Source organism: Oryctolagus cuniculus, chromosome 14 (genome assembly GCF_964237555.1).
Source record: "Oryctolagus cuniculus chromosome 14, mOryCun1.1, whole genome shotgun sequence".
Classification (NCBI taxonomy): Eukaryota; Metazoa; Chordata; class Mammalia; order Lagomorpha; family Leporidae; genus Oryctolagus; species Oryctolagus cuniculus.
In genome coordinates, this window is record NC_091445.1 from 40,201,735 (window position 1) to 40,214,084 (window position 12,350).

The 12,350-nt window shown below is 45.6% G+C and overlaps 1 protein-coding gene across 7 annotated transcripts in view; it reads right to left on the reverse strand.

Annotated features, from left to right (window-relative positions):
* Window positions 1–792: 792 nt before the first annotated feature.
* CTNND2 (catenin delta 2) overlaps window positions 793–12,350 on the reverse strand; it is a 982,006-nt gene continuing 970,448 nt past the window's right edge. For all 7 annotated transcript variants that reach the window (XM_070056591.1, XM_070056587.1, XM_070056589.1 and 4 more), the window contains 2 exons: window positions 8,656–8,729; window positions 793–2,654 (listed from right to left, as the gene is read on the reverse strand). In XM_070056591.1, coding sequence (XP_069912692.1) covers window positions 2,394–2,654; window positions 8,656–8,729 — 335 coding nt within the window. In that variant the 3' untranslated portion in view covers window positions 793–2,393. The remainder of the gene's footprint in view (window positions 2,655–8,655; window positions 8,730–12,350) is intronic.

A 12,350-nucleotide genomic window follows, 5' to 3' on the forward strand; every position in this document is an offset into this window, starting at 1 on the left:
ATTTCTTAAGAAATTTTGCTTACCAGATTGGAGCAAAACTTACCATTACAGTGACTGTGATGGATACTCTTTTGTGTGACAAGGACTGACTGACCTTTAGGATAAGTCAGAATTTTTGGTGATATAGTTTGAGTATCAGAATCCATGTAGTAAGGAATCTTACATTATATAATTTAAGCAGACTCTCTCCACCAAAGAAACAAGATGGAGCCGTAAAAGAAAGTGGAGGGGACACCCAAACTGTGCCATCTCTGGTGAGTGTGTCTCAGCCCTGTCTGAAACACTCTTGTCACAGGTATGGGGCACACATTGAGACTGACACTCAAAACACAACATTCCTGCTGGGAGGTGTTTCTTAGCACATGTCTCGATTTCCCTCAATATGACTCCAAGCAGAATGAATCCTATTACTGTTAGCAAGGTTAAACCGGCTCTGAGGTTATGGCTACGTCCCATCCATACCATAGTATCTGCCTTGGGGACCTTGCTATTTCATCCCATGATACCGGTAAAGTAGGCACTCATGCTATCCTTGATGCACTATCTCTCTTTAAAGGGGCTGCAGTGTATCTTTCAGAACCCAGAAATCTGGCTTCCCATACTAAACAAGCTTGTATGCAGTTTGTAGGAAAATTGACAAAAATTTCTGTCTCCTGTTCTGGGGAAATGCATGAGTAAGGTGTCTTCTGGTGGTTGTTAAATTCGGAAAAGGAACCATTGCCTTTAGACCTTGAGCTGAATTAAACTATGGAGAGTGAGAGGGAGCAAATCTTAAAGGAAGATGTCAGCCAATTTCTTTTCTTATTTACTTTATTTTTTTCCAAGAACAGTTAACATTTACTAGGCACCTATTGGCCTCAGTCACTTGCATCTAAAGAGCAAAGCTAGTTTACCCACAGCCCGTGTTCTTTAAATGGTTAGCCTTACTTCTTAGCCCTGTTAACCACTAGTCTAACATCAGCTTGAAGTTCAGTCTTAATAATCTAATCCATAATTGTCTACTGCTCCCTGTCATGTGAACAAAAAAGTTTGGGGAGGGGGCAGATAAGGCGAGCAGATTATATTTTCTGTGGATACTTCAAGTAATTGGCCCCACAGTGAAATTGAGTTGGCCATGGTTTATTGTGTACTAAGGGCATAAGATATGGAAGGAAACTGACCTGTAGAAAGAGTTGGTATCCAAGAGTGTGTGAACGTGTGAAAATCCTATCGTTTCACTTCAACCGGCTTAATATCCTGAGTCACTAGATGGTCAGAATAGGTACAGTACAAAGGAACAAACAGATGGACATTGATACTAAAAACCAAAAACAGTTTGTACAAGATGAACAGCAGATGAAATGGCTCCTATCAAAATAAAATTCTCACACAGGTCATCTTTATACGTACATGGACACACACACCCACACACCCACACACGCACAGACACACAAGCAAGAATGTGTATTTTGTAAGATAGGTCCTTGGAAATAGACATTCTTAGCAAGTATGGATGACAGATCAATTGTAATTTATTTTCCTTTAACACTGTATCATCATAAAGAAAACTGGTATAAATGAAAAAATCTATTTCAAATATCTACATCTAAAATTTTAGGCAGTGAAAAAGCACTTTGTTGACAAGGAGTGTGGAATGATGTATGTTAATTGTCAGAAACTGCTGAATGCCTTGTTTAGTTGCCACAAACAAATTCACATATCAGAACGAACAATACTGCTAAATATTCCTTTTCTGTTTTTTTCCTTTTTTTTTGTTAAAACATACTGGGAGAAAGAAACTGGAAATCCATACATCTTCCAAAAGTTTGAAATTGAAGCAATATTTAGAACCATAGATGAGGAAACACGGTGGCATTGGTGTAATATACACGATGCGCTTTTCTTCTTTAATCTGTAATGTACATCAAATACTTTACAACAATGCATTAACAAAAGGCAAGAAACATCTTGCTGTACAGAGGAACCCCAATGCAACTGGAAGCCTAGAGTCACAAGAGATGAGAAAACGAAGCGTGAGAAGCCGTCCCCCCCTAGAGCGTGGAAACCACCCCGTGTCTTGTGCTTAACCGTAACCTTCACGCCCCACCTCTGTCTGTCTCCTGGCCCCTTCCTTCAGCCACATTCAATATAAAGCACTTTTAATACTCTACAGCTCCGACTAGAAAGGTGTTGCACACTGTCAGGTTTAGGATCGCTTTAGCTTTCTATTGATTTCCAAGTTAACTTTCAACTCGTTTAGCTTTCTAAAATAGCTCTTAATATCTCCTCACTGGTTATCACAGCCTTCCTATGGAACAGGCTTTAACAAACTAAATTTGCAGGGGGAGGGGAAAGGGGGAAAAAAAAAGAAATGTCTTGTGGTATGCATGCACATGCACTGTGCCGCCGGCCCCTCACACCCAGGAGTCGGGGGAGGCAGGGTAGTGGCTCGTTTCATAGTTCAGTTCACTGTAGGGACGGGCAGCGGAGTAGAAGTCGACGTAGTTGCCAGTGGACTTGAGGCCCAGGTGCATGGTGTACTCGCTGGCCGGAGGGCGGTGGTGGACCTGGTCCTCGAAGAAGGACTCCTCATAATTTCTCGTGGAATTCTGAAACGACTGGTAGGTCTCGTAGTCTTTTCTGCTGGGCTCCTGGGGGACTGGCTGTGCTGAAACCTGCCCAGGAAGAGCAGCCACGTGCAGTTAGTCGGCTTCCCTGCACCTGACCTCCCCTGCCGTCCAAGCCTGGGGGTAGGCTGCAGGCACTCATCAGTCTGGTCCTTGCCAACAGCCCCTCCCTTCCCTTTTAAAACTGCTTCCTGGGTTCAGATGGTTTATCATCACCAAGTCTTTCTTATCGTGGAATCGATAGGACATAAAATTGACCATTGCAGCCACTCTGAAGTACACAGTTGAGTGGCATAAGTTGATTCCCAGTGTTGTGTGACCACCCCCACCATCGTCCCATACAGAAGCTCTGGCCAGTCTACCCTGGCTCCCAGTTCCCTCCTCCCAGCCTACCCTGGCTCCCAGTTCCCTCCTCCCAGCCCCTGGCAGCCACCTCTGCTTCATTCATGAATTTGCCTTCTCTAGGACTGCATGCAAATAGCATTCTACAGAATTTGTGCTTGACTGTCTGACTCCTTCCATGTCAGTATGACGTTTTCCAGGTTCATTCGTGCTGTAGACTGCAGCAGAACCCCCTCCCTCTTTAAGGCTGAATTGATAGTGCCTATGTGGACATGGCATGTGTTGTGTAACCATTCATCTCCTCAAGGACACCTGGTGCTTCCACTCAACTCTTGATGGATGCCTCTGGTTGCTGCAAATGGTGTTATAAGGAATATGGGTGTACCACTGTCTGAGTACCTGCTTTTGGTTCTTTTGAATATGCACCTAGGAGTGGGTCATGCAGTAATTCTATGTCCAACTTTTTTGAAGAATTATAAAATTGTTGGCCATTGTGACTACATCACCATCACTAAAGGGTCCCCCCCCCCCCCTCCGCCTTACAGAAGTGTAGACCAGAAGCACTGGAACATGAGCGGCCACTTCCATTTTTTTTTTTTTTTTTTTGCATTTTTTTGTATCTTGCTTAGGGGTTGCAATCTCAAGACAATGAAGATGTCCAAGTTCTGATGGTCACACAGGCATCCTTCTGCCAGCACAGAGGGTAGTCATGGAGATCCCTCTGACCCTTTGTGCATGCAGGGGGACCGAGACTTCTGTGTCACAGGGCCATTCCCTCCACCAGCCTGAGTGACTAAGTGGTAAGCCTTAGATATGTAATTCAGATATTCTGCACTCTGGAGGTCCAACATGTTTTTGGTCCTACTACAAACTGACCAAACTGAAGCATGATGTGGGATAACGAAGCCACTGACTGGGGGAAGGGCTTCCCCCAGCCTACCTCAACACTCTCCATTTCTACCATTGTCCTCTATAGGCCACTGATGCAGGGACCTTAGAATCATAGGAATCTGAGCTACATGAAGTCAAGAGTCCTTCCACTTGGCTCCAGGGACAGTGTGACAGAGTGCTAGTGGGCTGATAAGTATTTATTAGCATCTGGGTATGAAGGCTGCCTCCAGGGGGTGTTTTTAAGCACCTCTATTGAGTGACCAGAACTTCCTAAGGTGAGAGGTCTACTGCTGGTGCATCCAACAATGCACAACGATGTTGTAATTTGCAATAAGTGGGGAGGAGGTCTGGGTGAATTATACAACGCTGTTGAAGAAATACAGTTGGGTGACTGTGGAGCAGACTCGGTGGTTCCCAATTAATTTAACTAAAGTTCAACACGGAGACATCCTCTAGAAATTGGTCTTTGTTAATAGGTAATGATTTGTAATTAGTATGTGTAGATAAATGAATGCCTCTAATAGCTCACATGTAATTCTTCTCTCAAGGAAGTGAAACTTCTTCTCTTACTGTGACTGATTTACACTGGTAATCGACCTGCTTCTCAAAGGAGAGGTGAACTTCATCATAACTGCTGTCTAGGACAGTCCCCATTTCCAGTAAGTGGTGGCTGATGGAGGCTCTGTCTATCTGTGAGGGTCCAAGGGTCTATACGGAATAAACCTTTGTTAGCCTAAGAGCCTGAGGATGAGAGGGACATTTAGAATTAATATACATAATCTACATCTACAATTAAACACTGCTAAGGCCAGATCTACCAGCCCGTGTCTCCAGGTGGGGTTGCTCTTTGCTCTACTTTCAAGAGCTGTTTTGGAGAGCACTTCTCTCCAACACTGATAGGCTCTCCAAGGGCACAGCATACAAGGGCTGAGTTGGGCGACTTGGAAAACTATACAAGGTGGAAACTAGAATATGCTGGGTCTTTTTCAGTAGATACTGCATTCAACATTTAAGCATGTGTGTGTACTTTTATGAAGTATTATGTTTACAGAATCTCTCCTTCCATCCATCTATCCATCCAGTTATCACTTTAGAGATGAAGAAACTGAATCTCAGATAAGTTAAAGTCCCCTAGGCCGTTAGGACTAGTGGTGTTGTGAGGCTATGAACACACGCCTGGCTGAGCCTAAGGTCCATGTTCTCCCTACCATGCTACCACAGTCCCTGCACAGCCACGGCATGCAGGGAAGACCTGAGTTGATTCAGGAAAGAAGGTCAGGAGTTGTGTCTCGGTGGTCAGGGGAGCCAGTGTTGGTGATGGAGAGGTCTTCAGAGGAAGTTTCTCATGAGGTCTGTGGTCTGCTCTATGGTGGTTGCTGCTTTCCCTTTGGGTAGCTTACTTAGAATGCTGTACTGCTATGGATGGCAGCCATTGTGGGATTGAGCATAAGCTTGTGAGCATCTGTGTCGAATGACTGTTCATAAAGCCTCAGTCAACCATGTCTAAGATGCAGTGCACTATTTCTGAGAGCATGCATACATCAGCCGCTAGGAGAGGGGATAGGCGGCACTGCCGTGCTCGAATGGACAGAATTTGCTCAGTGGTCTTGCGGTATGATGGCAGCTGGTGGTGAGACATTCACAGAGGAGCAATGTTGGCTGCATTGTATAATTTAAGGGAATATCTCTAGTGCTCAAGATTCAACAAAGCCCCTCACCCCCATATAACAGCTAGAAAGAAATGCACTTAGAAATCACGGCACAATTAGCATGAACCAGATTTCTATGAAGGAAGCAGAACAATGCCCTTGTTTTCTGTCTATTGGGGTGTAGAGAAGGACTGCTGACACGGGGGTCATGGGGCCCACACTCTGCACTGGCCCGAGACCCTCATTCCCATGAAGTCATTCTTGCTGAACCTTTTCCTTGGTACAAGTAACTATGAAGGGAAATGCCACAAGACTCCCCAGTGTGTTAGTATAATGACAGAAGACTTCTTTGTGTATAATCCTCACCAAATTTGCCAATAAACTGGACTTCTTTTGAACATAAGGGAAATGGCTACCCATTGCCAGTCTTCAAACTCTTCCACACTGGGAAATCTGAAGGTTGACAATGTATGTGGAGTTCCAGGTAGTCAGGTGGGTTAGGCGGGGAAGGGCACTGCTAGAGCTGAGCCTGATTTCTCTGCTCAGTCATGGTAAGCTTGGCTTCTTTTCTGCTGAGTCATGAGAAGCCTGGCTCATAGCTATCACCCTGCTCATCACACTTGGCTGTGCAGCTGGTACTGATGCCTCATTCTCTGTAGATCCATTTTGAAGTCATTTCCCTTAGTGAATTGTACCCGCTCTAGGGGAAGGCCCTGTCCAGCCTCCTCTGTGATGCTCATAGCCCAGATGGTGACTAGGACACCCTGGCCACAGTGCTCAGCCAAAAGACAAGCTTGGACCCTGGAACTGAATGGGACTCGGATGGTCCTTCCTGTTTAAGTTGTTCACACTGTGAGGTTGTGAAGTCTCTGGGCCCAGGAAAGCTCGTAAAAAGAAAGCACTCGGCCTGGAAGGCAAACACTGGTGCTGATCAGCAAGCTGCTTTCTAGAACCACCCAACCAGAAGAGAAACCAGACATCCTCTTTCAAGCAGTGGGAGTGGTGTACTGGGAGTCCATAAGAGAGAAAGCTCCAAGTTAAACTGCATTTTATTCAATAATGTGGCCCCAAATAAATCAAAGGCATTTTCTTCCCCTCTCTCCGAGATCACTGAAGTCTCATACAGACTTCCTTGGACTGTTTTTTTTTTTTTTAGGGGCAAAAAAATGCATGTTTTGAAATGGTGCTTGATACTCAGGTAGGATGAACAGCCCAACCGCCCTGTTCTACTTGCTGGCTCCACAGGAAACTGAGCGGAGAATGACTCTGCTGGGCCCAGCCCGCAGGGGCTCCCTGATGCTGACCAGAGGCACAGTGCTGGCTCTCTGAGCTGGGTGGGTTTCAACGGCACTCACCTGTGCCACCGGGTTCCTCATGTGTCACTCAGAGCACACTGGGCACAGGCTACAGCAGGCTGTGCACACTCTAGCAACAGTGATGGCATCTCGGCACATAAATCCCAGTTGGCTTAAATGCTCGGAATAGGCTTGGGTAGGACGAATGTGCTCTTCAGAACTACTATGGATCTGTCCTCTGAATCTCAATAGCAGGCCATCTTTGGGAACCTGCTGTGCCACTCAGATACCAAGGTTGCCCCAGCCATACCATTTTATTTCTTCTTTGCCAACACGGAGGAAGGCCAGTGCCAAGTCAGCTGACTCTGATGAGCTGCTTTCTCCCTAGGGAACTAAAGCTGATCTTACCCCCTGGATACAAGATTGTTTTTAGTATATTCTGACAAATCTCTTTAAGAGCTGGAGACCTTTTGCTCTCTGTACCTACCAAATTTTATATTTGCTATGAGAAAAAGGGTTGATTCGCTTGTTCCTGTTTCTCTGTCTGGGTAGGTCTGTTGCCATGTGAGTAGTTGGGGCCATTCTGGCATACTCCTGTTGGTTGCCTATCTATTTATTGGCTTCTTCGACTTTTGAAATGCAAGACCAGTTTGCTGTTAGCAGCATGTCCGGCAGGCTGTGGGGCTGGCACATTGACCAAGGTGTCACAAGTCACACCAGGTGTCTTCCAGAGGGGCTGTACATGTGGTGGGAAAATCAAGGGCATGAGGCTAACTCCTCCACTGCCACTACTGCTGATGACTGATGAGAGAAAATAATTTAAGGTCAAGGAGACAATTTAGTACCATTCACCTCCCCTTAGCGATGGTCCTGCTAGGACCTTTGCACCTGCTATAAGGGTGATGGGATGCTGCCCTGCTGAGTGTCAAGATGATGATCCAAAGCAATGTGTCTTATCCATGTTTCATTTCATGCATCTACTGTACCCAAGCAACCAGCTTTTGGCTGGGTTTTCCCAACCTCCCTGTCATAGAAGAATGGCAGGAATGGAAGGCATGAGCAGAAAGCTGTGCTAGCAACTGTTATGCATAGCAAACAGCCACGGGAGCATCAATGCCTTGGCAATGCTCACCATGGTAGGGAGGGAATACAAGGCTGTGGATAAGCAAGGGGGTATAGGCTGTGCCTCTTTGCTTTTATAATTTCCGCAGAATCTTGAAGTGGGCCTTCAGTAGATCTTTACTGAATGACACCCCCCCGCCCTCCCCCCCCCCCACACACAGTGGTTCTTTAAGTTGCTGTGGTTTAGTGTTGCTCAAACTTGAATGTGTTCATCTTGTTAAAACACAACTCTGGTGCAGGAGAAGGGGCCAAAGAAGAACCTCTCCTGCATTTCCTCCTCTTCACAAAGTGGCCCATGTTTATTAAAGCAACGTGCATGTGAATGAAGGTTGTCCAACAGTGAAATCATAGCAAGTGCAAGTTGCATTCCGCAGTAGCAATCTTATCTCTTGATGAGATCATCCTCTATTAAATACAACCGTGATAAAATTAGGAAAGGAAGAAAGGCATTGGGAAAAAGTACTGAAGCTGTCCTCAGCCTCCCTTCCCTTAAGTTGAAGGTGTAAAACACAAGTAGTGGCCCTTATAGAACTGTAAAAATCTCATCTGTGAGCACTTGTCCAGCATGGGCCCTAGTGATGATAAAAATGAGGCAATGGGTGTAATTTCAAGTAGCCCTAAGAGCAAGTCCTGCACCCAAGACAAAACAAAGCCATATGTGTTATAGAAACTAGTTTGATTTTTAAACTCCAGGATATTTCACGTGATTCAAATGGAAACACGAATACAAACATGTTCTATTTACTTTACCTGGTTGTGTTTGATGTCTTCAGCAGGCGCACCATATGAATTCCTATACAAGGTTGAAATTCCAGTGTTCTGAGCTAAACACAAAAGGGCAACAAACATTAGCAAAGAAAGCAAAATTTCAAGTGAGCAGAATGGCCAGTGAGGCAAGGTCTTGCCTTAACAAAGCTTGGTTTCCTGCGGAAGAAATTCCATGGCTCTGAATGCTTCATTTCCCATACAGACATTAAGAAAGCAGAACGGTTATCCTATGAGATCCCCATGGCCTGTCAGTCCCTCGCAATAATGTTCACATCGCAGACAGGGTCAGGGCAGGTGCGGCAAACAGATGGTCATCTTGCAAGTTTTATTGCCTTCTTTGCTGGAGAAAACTGGCGTATAATAAAAGCTTGTCACCTGCACTGAAGCGTGCAGGAAGTTGTATCCACAGCGCTAGCTTTTAGCTGGAGAGTGACAAGAATAAAATTTCCAATTTAAGCCCACAGAAGTGCTTGATCATCTTTTAGACAGTTCATTTCTCAAAGGCCCAAAGGACAGGTGGGAGATAGCACCTGGAGGCTGCAGCTTTAGAATTCTGGTAGACATAAAAACTGGAGTCTCCACACTGTCTCTTGTCTCACCCATGGTCTACTGCAAAGCAAGGGAAGCCTCATCCAATTTCTGGTACCTTCCAAAGGCCTGGAAAAGGAGCCTATTTGCTGCTTCCTCCCTGGGAACCCTTAAAGCTTGGGCCACAGGCCCAGAGTAAAGCCCAGGGCATCGCTCCTGTTAGTTTCTGAAATGTCGTTGTTTAAGAAAGCTCAGGAAAATGCTGTTGGTTGAGTATCAGTGGATCGTGAAGCACTCTCAGAAGTAAAAAGGACTGATCTTTTGCTTCCAGTATTCAAGGGACAGTGAAATAGGGTCTTATTCTATGTATTGCCTCATGGAGACAAGGTCACTACAGAGGCACGGTGAGTACAACCTGCTGAGGTTTAGGTTTCCACTCCAGTGTCGTCTCCTTGCCCAGGTCAGGTGACATACCCTTTCTGCCTGAAAGCCTCTGTCTCGTTACCCTGTTCCATTTCTTCATCCTACTCCACACCATGTGATCTTGCTGTGTTGGTGAACTTGCTCTCCTACTGAACTTGTGTGTTGCTCGCCATCTTCTACCAGGGCAGAAGCCCCCTGACAACAAATGCTCTATCTTGTGACTTCTGTATGTATTCCCAGAGCCTGGGACACTGCCTGGCCTCTGTGGACACACAGAGTTAAGTGATCTATTTGCTGAGTGAATTCACAAAATTGTAAAAATCTGCTTTTGAAGATATATACTTTACTGATGGAAAATGCCATTTTAAAGATAAGATGAAATTTGGTGTTGCTCAGAATAAATGCATTTTGGGGCAGAATGTCTGTACTATAGCAGTCTTGAACCCTGGTCCCTGCTGTGTTTGTGGCTTCTGAGCTAAAGATGTTTCTCCTGAAAGTTCATTCCTCATTCTCTGGTTCACTTACCTGTTTAAAGGAGATATGCATTTGAGCTTGAACTACCTTTGTAGATACACAAGCCTTTGTCCTCGTTTGTCTGAACTAAGGTCGACTCAGAATTGCCTTCATTTTTCTCTATTGGCCTCTAAATGCCCAATTTCCAACTGAATCAACATATTGGAGAGTAGAGTGGCTTTAAAGGCATTAAGAGAGAACAGTGACAAAAATGGAATAGAGCATTTGATGAAAATGCACTTGGGAAGTGCCTAGGGTAGGGCAAAATCCCCTGGGTGAATCTGAACATCCAGCTGTGTAGCTGCTGGGATCATGCAGCCCTGCCACGAGGCGTGCTTGTGTACACGTGAGGTTCCCAGGCAGCCGTGACTTCGAGAAATAGCTGTCGAAGTCTGCCATGGCTGAATGAGCAGCTGACTTTTGTTTTCTGAGGGCTCCTCCAGGGCAGAGAAACACGAAAGAGAGAAGCTGTAAGAGGGACGCCGTCCAAGTTAGAAAATAAATCCCCAAAAGGAAGGTAGAGGAATCCAGGAACAAAAACCCACGTGGCTCTGCATTTGTAGGAGCGAAGCAGAGAAGACGGCTGCTTCCACTCCAGCTGCACATGGTCCACCTGGAGGACAAGGCTCCGTGCCCTCCTGGAGCAGAGGGACTGTTTCCTAAGGGTCAGGACCGTCCCCGATGCCTTGGAAACAAGGGGCTTTCAGAGGTCCATCAGTGCACTGAGCATTGTTTCCAAGGTTTATTCTTCAATGAGGAAAAGCACCGCTGCTGATGAATCCTATTTCTCATGTAGATGCTGGGATGGTGGGCATTTGTGAAAGGGCTGCACAGGGGAGCTGAGCCAACTTTCCAGTCCTGTATGAAATGTTGGCTCCCACCTGGTCTGGCTGAGGACCTACTCATATCACTGTGGGAGGTGGTAAATGCTACCACCAGCCTCATCACCATCACCACCCTCATCAACTTTGTCATTACCACAACCCTCACCATTGGCAACAAAAGCCTCATCACCAATAGCATTGCACCTATCCCCTCGCCTCCATCACCACCCACCCACCTCATCACCTGCACTACCAATCGTAGTCTCATTGGCACCACCTGTGTGTCAGCACCATCACTGCCTGTATCACCACCCTGCCGCCACTGTTGGCATACCACCTCACCACCAACCACAATTGCTGTGACGATGACACCTGGCTTTCACACAGCACTCGCTGACTTAAGGGGAACTTTCCTATCCACTCACTTCCACTGAAGACCTCACTGTTCTAGGTTTGCTACATGATGGATAGTGTAGTTCTGAATTGTAAATTTTAACTAAGTTAGAGCAAAGCTGTTTAAGTCTCTAAAGAAGTTTGAAAAATTACATATATCTCAATATTGGAAGTGTCAAGATCCCTGCCATTTTCTAGGAAGATTAAACATCAGAAATGTTAGATTTATGTGTGCAGGGCACAATCCTGTACTACTGGAACTGTCTCAGCATAAACACACCCACCTCTAAAAGCCTACGAGTCAACCGAGTTAGAGGGAAATGCTAGGCTTAAGTGATAATAAAGCTGTAAATCTCAGTTACTCTTGTACCTAGAATCTCCCATTTGTTGTACCAGCCTCCTGCTGACGTGGGTACCTGGAGCAATTATGGAAAAACGAATGGATCAAGTGAATCTGGTGTCAGTATTTCAGGTTAATCAGTACAAACTGGATTCTCTAAGTGTCTGCACTCTAAGGAATTAACACTGAATTTCATAACATGCTTTGTTCATGTTCATCCATGACTAGGGCAATGCTTACGGGGACAGTGACAGATTAGCAAGCTACGGCCATGCAAAGAGCTAAATTCTCACTCGAGACCTCTCATGAGCAAGGGAGAGAGATCCCATAGGTGTACACATGGAGGCAGAATGCTGACCTGGGGGTGAGGATCCAAAACCTCTGCTTTATGCAGCTGTGCAGATTTAACATGGAAAACAGTGTCACCGGGGCAGATATGTTTACTGTTAGAAAACCTGCATCTTAGCCATCTGGGTTTGGAAGGCATTTTATTCATCCAATTCGTCTCTTGTGCTTCCCTGCAGGTCTACAAATACTGAAGCTTGGAATTGTGCTGCAGGCTTCAAGGCTCCTCTGATGAGAGGGCCTCACTGCCTGTGCAGGATGGAGCCCTTTGCACCCCAACTCTTGTTCTAGCAAAGCCCTGTTCCTTAGGG